A 20,600-nucleotide genomic window follows, 5' to 3' on the forward strand; every position below is an offset into this window, starting at 1 on the left:
ACTGAAGGAGTAGCAACCCCCCCCAAAAAACAAACAAACAAACAAACAAAAACACCCAGCTTTCCCCTCCCCCCCTCCCCCATAGTTTAATGACACTTTTGAAAAGTAATGACTTTAAAAAAAACTTGCATGGGCATAAGAAAAATTCACAACTGAAGTTCTGTGTGTTAAAAAAAAATCGTAGCATGTGGAAGGTGATTTTCAAAGTGATAGAGAACAGAACACAATCTGTGTAACCATATCAGGCTTGGCTTTTACATTTAGGGATCCAAGGGATCAAACTAAGCTGGAGTCTGCCAAGCCAGTTGAAACCTTACATGGTGATACAGATCTGCAAATCAGGCAACCGGGGACTGTTAGAGATAAAAAAGAATAAGGATGAAAGCACTATGAGACTTATTTTGGAAATTGCCTAATGACAGATTCAGGTTTCTGAATAGGAAATGGTATTTGGTATTCAAAAGACTTCTCAAATAAGGGGAAAAAAGAGATAGCTTTGGTCCTTGAAAAGCTGATATGAATAACAAAGGAAAAGTGTGAGGCTGCTTTACAATGTACTTCCTTTCCCTTTGTCTTTATATCAGGACTATAAGACATTGTTCATGCACAAATACATTCACTCAACTCTATATTTTATCTTAAATGGATAAGGATTGGTATGGAATATTCTTATTTTATTTTTTCAACATTGTTTTCTCTCTACTCTCTGCCTGTATAGGTATTTTTTCACCTCATAGATATGTCCTGTTAGGTAGAATTAAATAGAAGTAAGAATGATTTATATTTTTCTCTATTAAATTGTAATTGGTCAGTTGTGAGGGGTCTATTTTTAGCAGAAATTATGGACAGAAAACTTGGCTTACTTCTCTTTATGTCAAGAGAAATCTGATTGTTTTTGAATATGGCTTAAATTGTTTCCTTTTGATCCTTGTGAACTGTTAATGATAATATCAGTCACTTGACATGTGTCTATATATACACATACATATCTTCTTACTTGATGATATACCATATCATTTTATTCAGTTTTTATACCAGAAATTATAATGAATTTTATTCCCTGTACTTACTTTTCTAGCTTGTAAATATTGATAAGGTAATCTTTTATGTGAAATAAGCTGAGTTTTCTCGTCCATTCACAAATAATGAATTCCTGATTTAATTAAATCCCAGGAGAACAACCTGAGCAAACCAAAAGTAAGAACATAATTGGAACAAAATTGTGTAATCAACAGTAAATGATAAAGTTATTAAATATACTAAATTGCTTTTCAAAATATTTCTTATATTTTTTAATTTAAGAAATTTTAATAGTAAGGCAACATAAAAGCTCATTTAAAAGGATGTTGCAAATGATCCCTACTTTTTGGCTAATGCTGATCTGCGACCCTGATGAAAAAGTCTTAGAGCAGAATTTCTGAGTCATTGTCGACCTGACCAAGACTATGCATCCTTGTGAATGCAGACATCCATAGTGCTGATGAATAAACTCAGAAAGAATGGCAAGAATCCTTCTTAGAAGTCTTTATTAGGCATATTTTAAGAAGTTCCAGAATATCATGAAATGACAAAGAGTGAGAATTTCCTCTTTAAAAATGTTCGAATTCTCTCTTCCCAGTTGCCTTTTTTTAAGTAAACAAAACAAATGGGAAGACAACAAAAGCACAGAGTCACTATTTCACCTTTAATTCTTTATTTTTAAACACTGTAGTTTCCTGGATATGGCCATAATCATTTTATTTCATTCTATTTATTTTTTTTTTATCATAGCTTTTTATTTAAAAAAAAAACACATGCATGGGTAATTTTTTCCACATTGTCTCTTGCAAAACCTTCTCTTCCAAATTTTCTCCTCCTTCCCCATACTCTTTCCCCTAGATGGCAGATAGTCCAATACATGTTAAATATGGTAAAATATATGTTAAATCCAGTATATGTATACATATTTCTACAGTTATCTTGCTGCACAAGAAAAATTGGATCTAGAAAGGAAAACAAAAATGCAAGCAAACAGTAACAGAAAGAGTGGAAATGGTAGGCCATAATCATTTTAATTTGGCTTTTGTCCCAACTATAAAAAATTAGAAACAATTCATCAATTTGTGCGGGATGGGTTTTATTAATATGTTTATCTTTAATATTACCTAATTAAGCTAAATTTAATTTTTGAAAACACACTTTTGCCTTAAACATTCATTCATACTAATCATTAACTCCAAATGCTCTGACCAAAAAAGATGAATTCAATTCAACACTTTTTAATAGCAGAGAATTCCAAGGCATAAACTGCCCCCAAGGAATTTGTGTTCTACCTAGGGTTATAAGATCAAATACGTTATTCAAATATGAAAATATAAACAAAATAAACAAATTAATCACAAAGTGAAGTAATTTGAGGTTACTCTAACACTTTGTGAGTTGGGAATCAGATCAACAAAGGCCTGATACAGGAAGAACTATATGAGCTGAATTTTTTGAAAGACAGCTAAGGATTCTAAGAGTCTGAGGTTAGGAGGGACAACATTTCTGACAAAGGGGACAGATGTAGGCAGAGACAAATAGGTAGGAGAGGGAAATACCATGTGTTAGGCTCCTTTGAACATTCATTGTTTGTATACATGTAATCCAATAAGTCAAGATCATTAACAGAATGTAGAATGTTTGCCACAGATTCACAAAAACATCCAGTAACCTGAGCATTCTTAAACTGATGAATGCATTTCAGAGTTAAGTTTAGACTTTTAGAAATGAGAGGGACTTTAAACTATCTAGTCCCACTGAGGAAAAACTGTATTCTATGTCTCTGATAAGTGATCTTTTAGCTTGTGCTTAAAGTTTTTCCAGTAATAAGCTAGTCACAATTTCAAATACCTCTATATTATTGTTTTTCTTTTTTTGGGGGGGTCATTTTTACATTGAGACAAAAATCTAGGTTTTTTTTATAGCTCCTTCATATCTATTCTTTGGAATCAAACACGTTTGATTCCACTTCCCTTGAAACAGCCTTTCAAATATCTGAAGATAGCCAGCTCAATTGAGTTTGCCTCCAAACTCATGGTCCTAAAACTGATCCATCATGGTCATCATTTCTAGTTTTATCCATATCCTGGCAAGTTTTTAAAATCATTTTCCAGGTTTTTGGGTATCTTTTGAAAAACATGATGTCCCACCTGATCATGCCAAAATTTTCTTTTTTAAATTCCTGAAGATTCTTAGTATGACCAAATGATAGTAACCATTTGAAAGAAAATTAAAAAAAAAAGTTTTACTCTGTACTGTTTAAGAATGATTACATATTTCCTCCCTTCCTTCCTGTCTATCCCTCTGTCTATCATTCTCTCTCTCCCATCCTTTAAAAGAACCCTAGATTTGTAAGCAGAAGTTTTAGATTTGAATCCTATACTGCTATGAACACACAGCTGTGTGACATTGGGCAAGTTGTTTAAACTCTGTAAAATAAGGAATTGCGGAGTAGATAGTATCTAAAGTTTCTTCTCTTTAAATCTATTTTTCAATTTTATGAGGAAAAGAAGATAAACCAGGGAATATTGTATTGTGGCTTACTGCAGATGTCTTTTAAATATTAGTTGTGAAAGATATGTTATCTCATTTGAAGTTAGCAATGATTCCTATGTATTTTTCTCCAAAACTCCAGGTGATAGCATAAATTATTACTTTGATATAAGAATACATGTGAAATCTATGTATTTCCAAGCCTTCTTATGCTTTTATACTTGAATTTGGATATAGACAGGAGAGGGCAGTGCAGACCTAACTTGTGACAAGCCTTAGGCAATGTAGAGAACTCCCTCTCTACTTCAGCAAATCCCAGAGCTCTTCCTTATTTCCTCCCTACTTATGGAGACTTAGATTCAGTTGTTATCAATCAGATGCGTTTGCTCATGCTCAGTAGACAGAATAGATTTGGCTCACAAAACACAGCCTTTTCTTTTGCACTGAAGGTGACATATAAAATGGTCTAACCAATGGCAGGTTTTCAGTGTTTCAAAAGAAATTTGTTTCTAAGTAATTTCTGAAGGTCTCCAGCTTTGAAGGATTTCTCACTTTTAAAACAATAGTAGCACTTTATTGCTGTAAAGAATTTATAATGCTATATACTGAAGGCCAAATATTTTATCTCCATTTTGAGCATTTTATAAAAATTTTTATCATCTACTTCTGTTTTAGATTGCAAAATTCAGAGGGATAGAGATTGTCCTTAAAATTGAAGTGTCAGGTATATATCCTATACTGTTAACTATGGTAATATTAATTTGATAATTTGCTGGCATAATTTCAAATTTTAGTAAATGTTGTTGTTCAATAATTTCATTTATGTTTGACTCTTCATCACCCCATTTAGGATTTTTTTTTGGTAAAGATAGTGGAGTTGTTTGTCATTCCCTTCTCCGTCTTATTTTACATATAAGGAATTGGAAGCAAGCAGGATCAAATGATTTATCCAATTACCACAGCTGATAACTGTCTGAGGCTACATTTAAATTCAGATCTTCCTGATTCAGGGGAGCAAATATTATCAAATACATTGTAAATAAGATATCTAAGTTAAGACTGCTTTGTTAAGAGTGCTTTGTGAAATCCTCCACACAGTTTAGGACAAGATTTTTGCTGCTCCTGTGTTTACTATTAACACATCCACTTCATAAGCTTTGGTACTTTATAGAGAAGAAGGTCTCAGGGCCTGGCAGAAGCAGAAGTCCAATCCTTGTTTCTAAATATTTTGTCATATCTCCTGTAATGTTTTTAAAGTACCTTTTCTTGCCTTTAAAAACAATAAGTGAAAATTACATTTTTTTTTTTTTTACAAGGAGATGTTTAATGAGGTCCTTTCCTTTTATCCTGATTCAGTGCTAATTTCATTACATGATTTTATTGTCTGGGTTTTGGATATACATTAGAAACAATTGTGAATTGCATCAATAATAGTTATCAATTTTCATTTCTGTAGTGATTTCAGGTTTACAAAGTGTTTTTTTTCTCACAATCATCCTTTGGGTGTAAGTTGCCATTCTCCACCACAGACAGAGAGTAAGTTTTCCTGCCTTTAAGATGATTGCTTAAGGAAATAAGTCATCACTCTCTCATCTCCTCCTTTTCTCTCCTCACAAGAATTTCATACAATTGTGTCCTGAAAAATTAAGTAATGTTGTAGGAAGAAGGGACCCATTTAGGATTGGATTGTTTGGACTCAAAATTTTCTTTTTTTATTAATATTTTCAGATAACATGGAAATCTATGAATTGTACCCATTTTGACTCCTAGTAATATCCTCCTCTACATTTGTTACAGGAGTGCTAAACAGTGCTTCAAGAGAATACTAGAGAGCATTAGTTTATACATATTTCTGATGAAGTCTTATTTCTGAAGGAGAGGGACAGCATGAGCACTGGCCTTGTATCAGAAAGACCAGGATTTTAGTCCCTGGTTATGTGACCACTGGCAACTTATTTAACCTCTCTGAGCCCTAGAAAAGAATGCATTCACTTGCCTCTTGAAGGCAGTTTTCTTCTGGGAGTTTCCCCTATCAGCAAAATCACAAATTTAGTTCCTGTACCTACCTCTCATGCTACTTCTCCTGTTATAAGTATAGGCATCTTCTCTGCCTTTTCTGTATCCTTACCTTCTACTCTTCATAGACCAAAGTATGATATGACTCATACACATTTTCATTAGGAAAATTGTGGCATTTGAAAGTCATAGTTGATCATTAAAACAACGGTTTACCAAAGCCTGTCCAATTTTTCTAAAGACTTCTGTTTAATACTGGGCCCTGCTCATTGCTCTGTTTCAGTGGATGACATTTATGGATTGCTTATTCAGTTTTACATTGTAGTCATTTCATTTGTGATTTTGCACTGCTGTTAGAATGCAGTCAATACTTTTCTGATATTTCCTGAAATTTTCATAACCACATGTACATGAGAATATATCAGGAGAACCTCTCTATAGGGAATGCTTCTTTCATAGCAGACACATAATAGGCAATACTTATTTTAGTAGATGAAGGTTTGTTATATATAAGCTTATTACCATAGTTATATGAATCATAGGACCATATTGATGCAAAACTTTGAATGATCTCAGGGGCCATCTACTCTCACAAATGTTTGCTTACATTCATGATCACACAATAAGTTTCAGAGAGGGGGTTTAAATTCTGGTCTTCTAACTCAAAATGCAGTGAACTTTCTAGGCCCTTCTTTTCCCCCCCAAACCTGGTCCTTTGATGAGGAACCATGGTTTCCATGAAGAAAAGAGGCAAAATTCTTGATATTATAATTTAAGAATTGAAATATGTTATAGAAAAAACATATTAGCAAGTGATTATCATGTGAATAAATAGTTCTCAAAAGAAGAGTTGCAGACCATTAGCCAAATGAAAGAATGCCCCAAAGAAGTAAGACAATGAAGACTACAACAACTACTACTAGAAAGCAAATAATTACCATCTCTGCCTGTTCTTTTCCCCATCATCTCAGAACCAACCAATTTGCAAAGATAAGACATGGGAAGAGTGTGTGGGTTGTGCAAAGACATTTTTATATGAAGACATTTTTGGTAGAACTGGGAAATTTTGGAAACATGAAATTGTATAAAGGAAGTGACTAAAAAATCCATACCCTTTATGACAGTGATCAAGGAGGTCATTCCAGATTATTTTTTTAAAGCACTTTTTGTGATGGTGAATAAATAGGAAAAACAGTTATTATTTGGAAAATGACTAAACAAATTCTGGTGCATAAATGAAATAAAATATTATTACTAAGCTGTAAAAAATGATGAATATAATTAATATGAAAAAGGATAGAAAGACTTCTTCAAGACTTTTCCAAGGAAAACAAAGCAAGTAGCTAAAAGAAAACAATCTACACAAAGACTAGATTCAATGAAAATGGAAAAAAAATTAAAACAAAATTGTAACTGAGTGCTATGAAATTACAATGATCAAACTTATCCCTAAAGAAGAAATGTGAGAAGACTCCTCTCCCCACATCTTTGAAGATGTGGAGCATTGAATGTAACATCAAACGATTAGTTTGACATTTAAAATTTTTTCCTGACTCTTAATCTTCATTATTTTTTCCTGTTCTTTAAGGGATGATGTTCTGAGGAATTAGGGAAAGTCGTATAGTAATGGGAAAGATGGTTGATAAAAACCCAAAATCAAATTTATTATAAAAGTGGACAAATCCCTCTATAGCTCTGAAGGGTGATAGAATTCTGACACATTTTCTAGAATTTAGATTATTATGTGAAATTTCATATAATAAGAAGAATGGCTAAATAAATTTTGATATGTGAATAAAATGCTATATTATTATGCTATAAGAAATAAAGAATATGGTTAATATAGAAAGACATCAGTAAGTAAAAAGACCCAGAAAAGCAACATGCAAAATGAATAGTAGTAGCAATAACAACTTCTCTATCCCAGACATTGGGCTAAATGCCTTGCAACTGTTTCATTTGATCTTCAAAATAACTGTGGTAGGTAGGTGCTATTTCTATACTCATTTTACAGATAAAGCAGGAGACAATGACTTGCCTTGCCAGAGTCACCCGACTAGTCAGTATCTGAGACTGGATTAAAACTGAGGTCTTCTTAACTTCTAGCTTGACTCTCTGTATGATGCATCAGGGTTGTAGATAACTCTGTTTCCTCAAGAGCTTCTTGAGCTAATCAAATTACAGGTGAGACCAAAAAAGGGATTTAAAAGAAGTCAAGCCCAAATAGATGCCTTTTGTTATAAGTAACTACATTTTCAGTCACATCTCTTTAAAAAAAAATCCTAGGTGTCAGACAGCCCAGTAAAGCAAGCAGTAGAGCTGATGCTATTTACAAATCCCCAAATCAGGAAATTCAGAGTTCTGGTTCTCATAGCAACTGCAGCTCAGCCTCAGGCTAGTAAATGTTAAACTACCCAATTGAACAATCCTCCTTAGACATGTGGAATCCTACTCTACAAGCTGATGGGAGACTTAGGAACAATGTAACTATAAATGATCATTCATTACTCCATCACAATAGTTTTGGACATTTCATTTTTATTGCTGTTTACTAAGTGGACTGATTGAAGTTTCATCTGGTTCAAAGGCAACTATAACAAATGCTTGCATGTTTGTCAGTAATGTTTCTAGGAGACAGGGATTATTAACATAACCTGTTACTAAATTTCTTCTTGCCAAACCATCTTTTACATCTGGTTTATAAACAACTATGTTTTCCCCTTTCCATTTACAGTTGTTGTTTACCTTCGTAATGTTGGTCTTAGGCAGGTTCAAGATCCTGGTTAACCTTTGAAATGTATTTCTTGTGAGTTGTTTAAATGAGATAGATGACTGAGAAATATATTTTAGAGCCTCTCAAATAAAGGATCAGTAATCCTCCAAGAAGTTGCCTTCTTGGAACCTTCTACCATAGGGATGAGGTGGGGAAGGGAATCTTTGCATATCTATAATGCTTAGAAATCTTCTTACACTCTCCTTCCCTCCTTCCTTTTCCTTTTCCTCCTTCCCCTGTCCTTTCTTTCCATCCTTCCTTTTGTCCTTCCTTCCCTCCATTTATTGTTTTTGACTGACTTCCTAAACCTTACTTTGATATTTTTTCAATATTTTAAATATTATTTGACACTATACTGAACTCATAACTATTCACTTATTCTATTAATGTTTCAATTGATAGGATAGAAATTCATACTTCAGAGTTAATTGCTTACAACATAACTGACCACATACATAATTAAATATATAAATTCACATTAAGCAAGGGTGTTACTCTCTTGGTAATAGTTTAAAATATAGATGTAAATTTGAAAATATATTTATTTCTATCATAGATTAAAAATAAGCCAAAAATAACAATATGTGTATATCCGTGTCTGTTTCTACTCTGAGCTTCCCTAAAAATAAAACAAATCAATTATATCTAATTATCTTCACAGCCTGTCTCACCTGTATGACAAGGTTTTGTGGAATGTTATATCTTCCAATTTTTTTCATAAATTGCAGGAGATATCTTAGTATTAATCCAACAACAACAACAACAACCAACATTAAATAGTTTAGTACAGTGCCTGACACTTACTATGTTCCAGACCCTCTACTAAGCAATTTACAAATATTATCTCATCTGATCCTTATAACAACCCTATGAAGTAGGTGCTATTACTATTCCTTTTTACAGTTTAGGAAAACTGAGGCAGACAGAGGATAAGTGATTTACCCAGGTAAACACAGTAGCAAGTATCAGAGGTTGAAGTTGAATTTAGGTCATTCTGATGCCAGACTTAGCACTCTACTAAGTAATCCACTGTGCCATATGTGTGTGTGTGTGTGTGTGTGTGTGTGTGTATAGTAAGTGATGCATAATTGACTTTCATATAGTGCAAAGACACCTCATTGGGGAACCATCATTTGGGGATGTGGTAAAAGATTTGCTCAGTTTCTTCAATGTAATGAATATTTTAGCCTTGCATTTATCTTATTTGTAAGCTGTTAATCTTTCCCAAAATAATGTTTACTATACCTCTTCCTCTAATATGGTGGTAATTATGTGGAGAAGTCTACTGTCAAAATTTTTCAGAATCAAAATCAAAATTATTCCAGGACATTAGTGAATTGGATAGTCTTTCTCCATAGTTATTATGGAAACTATACAATTCACTTGGAATTTGATAAGATGACCATTTATACTTAGAACAGGTTTCTTATTTTTGTAGGCAAAAGATGCTGGAACTAAGAGATGTGTTCTACACAAAAAGGGTGAGGGGATATCTTGTTCTCATCCCCATTTTATTATTAAAGATGACTTTGTCTTTACATACTGTCCAACTATCTTCCTAGTACTTACTGAATTAAGGTTTTGTGAGGATCAAACTGTGAATCATCAAATTCATGCTATTAATTTAAGTGATATACCTCCTATCTTTTTGTCTTTTTAGGATGAAGATGGGACGGAGGAGGACAATAGCCGTGTAGAACCAGTTGGACATGCTGATACTGGTTTGGAGAATGCCACTAATCTTTCACTGGAGTAAGTGGATAATGCCATTAATTTTATATTTAGCATCATTAATATCAGTGCATCACATGCAAAACGTATTACATGGAATTTACTGTGTTTTCATGAGAAATAAATGAATCATTTGTTTCCTTAAAGTACATTTCTTTGTAGAGTTTTCACATTATGTCAACAATATGAATTATGTATAGTATGATACATGAATATCCAGACATACATTCTTTATAAATAGATATTCTTCGTACCTTAACAAATACATTATTGATGTATAATAGTATTTGCTTTAAAGTTATTAATCATATCAACACATATTGTATTCTAAACTATCTGTGACTATAATAATTTTCTTCTTTACCTTCTCTCTCTTCCCCATTAAAATACATAAAAATCTTTTAATACATAGTTAATCTTACATAGCAAAATAAGTAATACAATTAGGGATCCACCTTGAATTCTTCATCTGTTCTCAAAATCTGGGGAAACTATATTTATGAAATATTGAGGTAGGTGAGTGGTAAGAAAAAATATAATCTAATTTGTGAGTTAAGTAATAATAGCAACTGTTAGCTAATTTGCCATAGAAATCAGGAGGATTCTACATGATAGTATCATACCTTGTGACATTGATATTTTATGTGATTTAAGTTCAGTTTATACACATAATTTGCTAGCATATAATATATGATATTTTACTGTGTTGTATATTACAGTCTTTTAAAGGAAACCTCAGATGGGAACAAAAGATATTCCATGAGGGATGACAAATGATTTGTTTCACTGAATTTTACATTTTCCAATAGATTATTTTTTAATCATATGGAAAAAATGGGGGCTTCTGTCCTAGCATATCTATATGTACACATATAGTTATAAATATAAGCAATTACAAGGCAATAATTAAACCAACAGAAACTATCCTACAAATTATTATGTTCAAAGACAACCAAGATATATTACATATAGAAAGTTTTTTGTTTTTTTTTTTAAAGATGGAAGTAGTAGGAGTGATTATATGATTGACTAATAATGGAGGAGGAATATATTAAGGTGGAATACCCTGTTCATAATGTAATAGCCACCTAATGAGGTAAAGCAGATTGAATAGTGATTCTGTAAGGATACCACATATGTGTATTTCTTTCAATTAAAAAAAAGTTTCCCTGAAATTAAAATATATTATGGAAAATCAAATATAAAATATATCTGATCAAGATTGATTAAGATTAACTTTTTAATTAATCTTAGACAAAATTGTGTTCACTTGGTTTTTAAGATTTTAAAGTAATTTGTAAAAAAAAGTAAGAATTAAAATGCGTGTGAGATGTGTGTACATATATGTACACATACATACATGTATAAATAAATCTCTCAGAAATATGAGACATACACAGAGTAAGACAGACATATACATACTGCCTTTTTATTAAATGATCAATTTGAGCTGCAGCATTTTAAACTGATTACTCTCTGAATTTTGTGTTTCAATCTTCATAAATGGAAGACAAATTTAATAATTTGCATATTATAAATATATTTCAAATTATAAGCATTCAAATACATTTTTATATTAGTATGTTTATAATATTTGTATGCAGGTTACATATTTTAAACATTTAGAAAGTGTGGAAATAAAAAAAGAAAGGAATTTAAATTTAAACTTCAATGCCAAATGCTAAATTGTATGAACAGTGCCAATTGGTCATGGGAAGAATCCATTATAGTCATCTACCTACTTCACTTCACTGCTACTTGTTTTTTTTTTTTTTTAGGTTTTGTTTTGTTTTTATTTTTTATTTTTTAAATTTTTAATAGCTTTTTATTTACAAGTTATATGCATGGGTAATTTTACAGCATTAATAATTCCCAAACCTTTTGTTCCAATTTTTCCCTTCCTTCCCCCCATGATGACCAATACATGTTAAAAATATTAAAGTATAAATTAAATACAAAATAAGTATACATGTCCAAACCGTTGCTTTGCTGTACAAAAAGAATCAGATTCTGAAATATTGTACAATTAGCCTGTGACGAAATCAAAAGTACTGCTAGTTGTTTTTAATAAGGTCTTTCCTACTTTTGAAATTGAAATCCTGTTCCCTTCAACTTCTAGACACTGACCTGAGTTCTCTTGGGGAACCAAACAGATCAAGTCCAGATAAAGATAAATTCAAATGTATCTAATTGACTTCAATGATCTCTGATTTCACTGGCATAGATACTGTATCCACCAATGCAGATTGGGATACTTATGCAAATTAACATTATAATCTTTGAGTAGCTGTACCCAAAAATATATGCAAAACAACCATTGATTGTTTAAAGATGATTATTTTATTTCTTTTAAATCAAATTTTTTTTAGAATGAAAACTATGATTTCTTTATTTGGTTTGATTTCAAGGCCTGTTACCACCTTACTATCTAGACATATTGCATCACAAGAATATTAGTACTCCCTTTTTGATGCTCCCTTTCATTTTTGTATGTGTTATGCTTCTATTAATACAAATTAATATATTAGTTTTGCCCAACTTGATTTGCCTAAAATAGTTGGGTAAAATGTAAATTGTAACATTTTTATCTCAATGTTAGTTTTAAAAGTAATATCACTTAGTACCCCTTTATAACTGTAATTAAAAGAGTGCAACAAACAACATTATGCAAAAATAGCCTTCAAGGTAAAAGATATGAATAAATTGATAAGACAAATGCAAGCAGACTTCAAAAGGAGAATGAAAGAGTGATTTAATAAGCATTATCAAGAAGTCACTTTTTTTCCTCTAATAATTTAAAGCTGTATACTAATGATATTAGTAAAGCTAATAGCTTAAATGACTTCTCTATTATCATTATCAAAATAGCCAAAGTTAGAAATGAATTGGCTTTAGAGATTAACAGTTCTTTTATTTTATAGATGAACACTGAAGCCAACAAAGATTATGATTTACTTAAGGACCAATAGACTTTAAATAATAAATCCTGGATGGTTACTCAATTCAAACTTGAATTTTAATTTTATTGTGTAACCTATCATATATATTTTGCTGCCATTGTGTTAAGTGGTGGTAAAATTTTTCCAAATTTAAGAAGGCACTTTTGCCTTCAAAGAGGGGAAGGATAGCGTAAGGGGTTATGGAAGTATTCATGGAGAAATGGTTATCTGAATTGTTTCTTAAAGTAATTGAAATGCTTATCAGGATTGAGGGGTTAGGGGAAAGGGAGAAGATGCATTTCACACATGGGAATGTCCGTGAGTCAAGGATGAGAAACAGACAGAGATGGGTCCAGTTTTTCTGTAATATAACACAATATGAGAATGAATAATAGTATAAGAAGTATCTAGCCAGGTAAAGTCATTGCTAGATTACATTCTTTTCAGAAATAGATCAATCTCTGGGTTTAATCTCTTCTGTTTTAAAACATCTTCCTTTTTTGTTTAAAGAACTAGAAAGAGTAAAAAAGTACTTAATCTGAACTAGAATTTAATGGAAAGATAGTGATGCCTTTAAGTAGAAACAGCAAAATTAAAAGGACAATGGTTCTAGATATGCTCACAATAATTTCAGATTGAAATCTGATGTAGAATGATAGAATGATGTAGGATATTCATGTGGTGATATCCAGAAAAAAGATGAAAAATGTGTTTAGAATTATCAGGAGAGGCTGATGACTTACAAAGATGTAGGAGTCAAATACATAGCGATGCCAATGGAAGTCATGTGAATTTGTGACATAACCCAGAAAAAAGACACAGACAAAAGAGGATATATTAAAGAACCTTACTTAAGGGGCAACCAGGGGCCAGGAAGCATGAAGATACAGAAAGCTTTTCATCATCTTAGTAGGAGTCCATGAATATGTGTTCCAATCTTAACTCTTAAGGTTTATGACCCTAGACAAATCATTCAATTTCTTTGAGTTTCTTTATCCATAAATGGGTACAATATAATTGTATGCCATGCTTCATAAGTCCATTATACAGAAAATGCTTAATAAAGTTTAGATCATTTCATAAATAATATTGCTTCTACTTTATAAATGAAAGATATAATGTAATAATGGATAGAGTTAGGTGCAATTTCAGAGGAGGTGGGTGCAGCTCTTACTTTGACAAACTGGCAATGTGTCCATAAACATAAGTTCTCAGTGCAATAGGCACTGCTAAAGAAGGTGCCAAATTACCTTTCTAAAGTTGACCCTTTACAAGTGAAATAAAATCCTATTCCTGTTCCTATCCCTGCTTAAAATGTAAATTAGTAAAGAATTTGTGTCAAAAAGCAATGTCAAACCTTCTGATGTTCATTGCTTTAATTACTATTTAAAAGCTACATTAGGCCAATATTCTAGAGGAGTCCTATAAGTCAATGGTTTTATGAGAAATATGTTTGTTATTTTTTTTTCCTATGGAAAAAAGCAATATATAAATTTTGCTTGATTTGGGAGATAGTCTTAAAAATTCTAAACACTCTTTAAAATAGCCAAAGTAGCCACATGAACTGATGAGTTGGGACAAAATTCATACTTGGTTCAAAGTAGTACAATTTCAAAATCCAGGCAGGATGAAATCCATCAGAAATATTACTTTGACATTATTTTATATAGTTATTTCTGATGATTGCTCTTTTTTCATGCCATCAGACTAATATTCAGGTATGTAGTGTTTACTGTTGCTTTCATCACCATTGCTCATGTTCTGGAATGTTGATGTTGTGTGTTTGGTGGGTATCTTTGTTGTGTTGTGGTTTGCTTTTCTTTTTTTTCCCCCCTTTTTTTGGCTTTGTGGTTTTTTTTCTTCTTTTTTGTTTTTTTTTGGTTTGTTTACAGTACATGTTCATGTTCCCTCATTCATCATTGTCTCACAGTGATATGGTAAAGCTCGTAGAAGTCAACAACAACGGTGGAGGGCCTCTGGGAATCCATGTAGTGCCTTTCAGTGCTCGAGGCGGAAGGTAATGTATTGTGTAGGATTTTAATTGAATCATAACCTGAAGTGTTTTATCTTACTTTATACTGAAATGTATGGAGTTTTTTTTTTTTTTTTTACCATGTTCTTATTATAAACCATTTAAATTTTGTGACTATTGTTAATTTCTTGCTATATGTACATCATAATTAGAGAGTGCATTTAGGCATGGATGTATTTTCTTCAAATTATTCTAATAAATTTATTGTTCATTTCAATTTACACAAATATTCTCTATGACTGATGGAATAGTTTCTACTAAATTGACAATAGACATAGAAATCAAAACTCTAGCTGGACTGGCAAAATGAAATAAAGAAATTAGACAATTTCCCAGATGACTTAAGACAAGAAAAACTCTTTTCCTAAACTATTCATAAAACTGAGTTAAATACTTAAAAAAAATGTTATTTGGTTAATTATTCCATTTTCTACTCTTTTTTTTCCCTGAAATTGATTTTAGGAATCAAATTTAAGTCACTAAGTTACTAATGTCCTTAATATAGCATGGGATATACTCTATTATCTTCCCTCACTTCCAATTTCACAATTTTGTACAGAGTTAATTGATGTTACTTTATTACCTGCTTTCTTCATCAGCAAAAAGTATGTTCATGAAAATGACCAGAGAAAGACAATATTTCATTCTTATAAATGAATATGTAAGGCAGATAGCTGATTAAACTTATTGCATCTTGTTCTCTAGTTCAAATTCTCCTTCAAGTCATTTACTAACTGTGGGAACCTGGGCAAGTCACTTATTTTCTCCTCACCTCAGTTTCCTCATTTTGAAATGTTGTTAATAATAACACTTACCTCTGAGGGCTGTAAAGAGTATCAAATGAATTAATGAGTAAAGCAGTTTGCAAAACCTAAATTACTATATAAATGCCAGCTACTATGTACAAGAAATATAGTTTATGATAACATTTTAATAAAAAAATTTTTTTTCATAATTTCTTTTTCTCCTGTACTTCTTACCCCAGAAGTAAAATAGTTTTATTTTAAGTGCCCCTGAATCATGAGAATTATAGTTCTATCTTCTTGGGCAATGAAAATAAAAATAGTATCAGATGCTTAGTAGAAAAGAGCTGAACTAACTTTTCATAGATATTTACATAATACATACCCATTTGTTCTCTTTACTTAAAAAATAAAACATTTTAAAATATTTCTAAAATTAATATATTCAACTTGGTAAATGTAATTTTTAGTTCTTTGATAAGTAGAATTCATCATATAATTTTATTATAGCTTTTACCTAGGACTGGATTGATTGCCTATTTTGAATTCTCTATATAGACAGCAGATAATAGATAGAAATGTCATGTTTTCCTGGAGTTGTTGGAGAATAGAGAAGGTATTGTGATACTGTAATATTTGCAAAGCAGTAACGAGTTTAATTTTTTATAATTAGTTGAAATTATAGAAATCATTTACATTAAAGGATAAAAATTAATCTGTTAAGGAATTCTGCTAAATTTGGTTCACATTTGTGTTCAACATCTATTGTATATATTTCTCTTAATATTTTCTACAGATGGGTAGGGAAGGGAAATGCAGCTTTTCTAATTTTCATTTGACCATACCAAGTAGTAAAACAAATTATTGCTAATTTTAAAAATCTTATCTAAATTAATTTGATATGTACCAGACCCAAACAAGGATTTTACAGTGCAAAATGCTATTCTGCTTGCCCAACGTGTTGTCTTAATGATGAGCCAACATCATTATTTATAATTTCAAGTACCTTTGGCAGAGCTAAAAATGGGATAAATTAAATTTTGTATTGCCCATTTGAGAAGTACTAAAAAAAATTATTCTCATATTTAGAATCACAAAATGTGAGAACTTTTTAAAAAATCTGTTTTTTGTTATTTTTTTTAATTTCCAATTCAAAATACTCACTATTCATTACTTATTACTATATGATTATATACTTGACTTTCAAAGGACTCAGTACTTTGATGATGGGGTATAATGATTATGTTACAAAGTCCTTTAGGTTATGGATCAATGGAAGGATAAAAGGAAGTAAGGAAAATTCATATCTCTTAGTCACTGTGATTAGGGCAACATTATATTTTACCAAGCCATAACTTGGTAATCTATTGACTTGGGTACCAATCTGGAAAAAAAACAAAAAGGAATTCTAAAAAAAGGAGACAATAGAGATTCTCTCAAAATCTAGCATATCATGTCATCTAACATGTCATATGTCATCATGCTTTCTAAATTAAAAGATAGTAGGCCAAAAATATCTCATGTCTTTGACCTAACAAAGTTGTCTCTGGCAAACCTTCTCAACCAGCCCATTATTATTAGCTTGTAGACATAGAGTGATACATATTTTCTTTTGTTTCTATTTTACTGATGCTTCTTTTATTTATTCACCTGCTAAATATGCATTTTCTCCTTAACCTTCACTTATATCAATAAAATAAAATAGCACTAATGAAATTTAACTAATTGAACATTGATATTTTATGGAATATGGAGCATTCATTACTCATAATTCCCTAAATCTTATCAACCAGGGTGTATTTTGGGGTTGGGATTTGCAGATGGATGAGTGAACTTGACCTTTTCAGTAGATCTAAGTTTGACTCTCTTTTACTTTTATTTATATTATTATTGTCCTTCTTTACATTGTTCTTTCAGTTGTATTTACTTTGTTCTGTATCAGTTAATGCAAATATTTCTGCTTTTTTCCCCTCTAAATTCCTCATTCATTATTTCTTTGTTATCACACGATTCTTTTACATCATGTTCATTGTTCTCCTAACTTCTTCTCAACAAAAGTTATGAGGTCTAGGTTGATCTATTTTTAGATACATTCTGTTTTAAATATTGGTCTTTTACCTTTCTTCAAAGTTGTTATCAAATGATGTTTTCCAGGCCTTATCTATTAAATTTCTGGCTTATAATGTTCAATATTCCATAAATAATAAAGAATTTTTTTTTGGCCATCTACAGGTATGGATTTTAAAGTAACTACTATCCATTGTAATTTTTTAAAAATAATATGTATATTTATTTTTTTTATATTTTATTTCTATTATAACATTTCCATAGCATCTTTTTCTTTAAGTGAAGTGTCACATTAGAAATAATTTTAAACAGAAAAGTGTTAAGAAATTATTCTTCATAAGAATTAGTAGATACTCATATTTTAGTGAAGGCCATAAGCACCTGAGAAAAAACATTACTGAAAATGTTTTATTGATTTTTTTTTTTTATTGATAAAAGTCTAGTTAAAGATTTCAAAACACAATATGTATAGAACATTCTATATCTTGGTTTATATATTTCAAAAGGTCCCTGAAGGTAAGTCTCTAGGTAAAAGAGATAATTTTTTTAAAGTCCATTACCCAGATACATGCAAAATGTTACTGGTGATAAATGGATATGTCACAATCTAACTCCTCTGCCTTGTAGTGCTGCAAGATATAATGTAATTGAGAGAAAGTGATGCAGACAATTCTCTCAGATCCTTTCAAGAATATGTTTAATTGTTAGTTTCTGTTATTATATCTTTTGTAATAAATACAATTTTATCTTTAATAGAGTATTGATTATTATGACATTTCTATAATTCTGATTGGGCATTCATCCCATAGTTTAAAAATAATTTCAAGAATTTTCTCCAGGTTGAAGTTTGCATTATATTTCCCCCCTTAATTCTTTGCTTTTTAAGTTAAGTTCACCTCTAAAATCTGAGAAATCTTAATGTACTTGTCAGTTTCTACTTATAATTGTTGTTTCCCCCCCATTCTTCTTATTTTTGTTCTTTCCCTTCTTCCTCTGCTTCTACTTCCTCTTCTTCTTTCCCCCTTTCCACTCTTCCTCCTTCTTCTCTTCTTCCTTGTCCTCTTCCTTTTCTATTTTGCTCAGACTGTAAGTATAATATCTTCTCATAGACCCATTTGAATATTCATCAGCATGAAAGGTATAACTTGTCATTTGGGAAACCTGGTGATCTCTCAGTCTCAGGGGCTCATCACATTGGCCCATACTTAGTAGAAATACACCTGCTTGCCTTCAGGCCTGACCAGATTCACCCATCTCAATTTCTCCCAGTAGTAATAGAGATTATAGATGTATGCAATCACAACTGTCTTTATTAGTTACTTTTGTATTTTTTGCTACCATGCTAAATAGGAAGTTCCTTTTGCACGTCACATAATGTGAATATTCTATTATTCCCATTAGTTATGTGACTTTGCTAGTATAGTTAATTTCTCTATCTTACACTATGTTGCTTTTTGATTTTTCTTAAATTTCTTATATTTTTTGTATTTCAGGAATTATTTAATATTTAAAGAGTCTGTTTCCCTTCCGTCCTCCCACTTTTTTCCCCTTGTAAGCTGTTCAGAGAATAAAATTTGATGCATAGTTTCTTTTAACATTCCTCTTTTCTCCTGTACTCTTTGTAGAAGGTTGAGCCTGGAGCCATCTAGAAATTCTTACAGGTTGTTTTACTTGATAGTAAATGCTGTTTTTTCACAACTGATTCCTTCTTACTATTATTCCTGAAATATTGTGGAAGATTCTTTTATTGGAAATTTCCTCCATAGTTGAGCTATGTTTTTTAAAAGTTTGTGGTAAATCTAGAAAGCCAAGCAGTAGCAGACTTAAGCTGTATTCTAGTTATGTTTGAATTGAAGCACATACCTGTGCTTTATTAAATTGAACAGATTTTTTAGAAGCCTGCTATTTAAGTGAAATAAAAATGTTGATGGTCATTAGTGTGAGGACCAGTGCATTTAAGTCAGAAAAGCTTCTTGTCAGCACTAACTATTCTGTCTTTCTGTTTCTCTATCTCTGTGTATGCCTCAAATACCTAGTTTCTAAGGATGGAAAATTACATTATATAATTGAGGATATACTACCTCTTTAAATAAAGAATCTTAGTATTTGTTTTATGTGGTTTTATCTGAAGATATTCTATATTACTTCTTTTTTGTTATCTTATTCATCTACTTCTTTTTGAGTAATGTTTTTTTTCTCTTTCTCTCTCTCTTTTTTTTTTTTTTTTTTTTTGGAAAACCTTTCTTTCATTATGTTCTAGAATTCCCTTGAAGTGTTCCATTTCTCTAGTTACTATCTTATTTAATAGTGACTGTATTCATTCATAGTCAGATTTAGTGACTTACCCAAGCTCCTTGTCTGAAGTGTTATGTGCACTGTTTTGTAGTTACTGAATGCCATTCTGGCCTATTCAGAGTTCTACTTTTAGACATTTGTGGTGTTTATACTCTGTCAGCTTTTATTAAGATAAATTATGATCATTTCCATACAGCTGGGTGGCAGTTGTGGTGAGTTTACATTATCAAAGCAAAACTCAGACTAACTCAGCCAATTTAGATGTCAATAAAACATTTGTTACTTATTTTCAGTTTTATCATTGGTTGTAATTTATACTTAGGATTGAAAATGTTAACATGTGTGACAGAGTTTGTTTTAATTAAGTGTATAATTAGGCTAATGAACCTTGTAAAAATGTAGTGGTGCAAGCCTTAATATAATCTAAGCACTTAAATTTCTAATTATGCATCCAAAATAGTACAAAGATTCAGCATCTCAATGGTTTGCTT

General features: G+C 31.3%; 1 protein-coding gene across 21 annotated transcripts in view; it reads left to right on the forward strand.

The window, feature by feature from the left end:
* Nucleotides 1–20,600, forward strand: part of PARD3 (par-3 family cell polarity regulator) — a 670,322-nt gene that overhangs the window by 354,465 nt on the left and 295,257 nt on the right. For 19 of the 21 annotated variants that reach the window (XM_031939686.1, XM_031939702.1, XM_031939690.1 and 16 more), the window contains 2 exons: nt 9,963–10,054; nt 14,903–14,989. In XM_031939686.1, coding sequence (XP_031795546.1) covers nt 9,963–10,054; nt 14,903–14,989 — 179 coding nt within the window. The remainder of the gene's footprint in view (nt 1–9,962; nt 10,055–14,902; nt 14,990–20,600) is intronic. The other 2 variants (XM_031939699.1, XM_031939691.1) reach the window with 1 other exon arrangement.

This window comes from Sarcophilus harrisii, chromosome 5, assembly GCF_902635505.1.
Source record: "Sarcophilus harrisii chromosome 5, mSarHar1.11, whole genome shotgun sequence".
NCBI classification, from domain to species: Eukaryota; Metazoa; Chordata; class Mammalia; order Dasyuromorphia; family Dasyuridae; genus Sarcophilus; species Sarcophilus harrisii.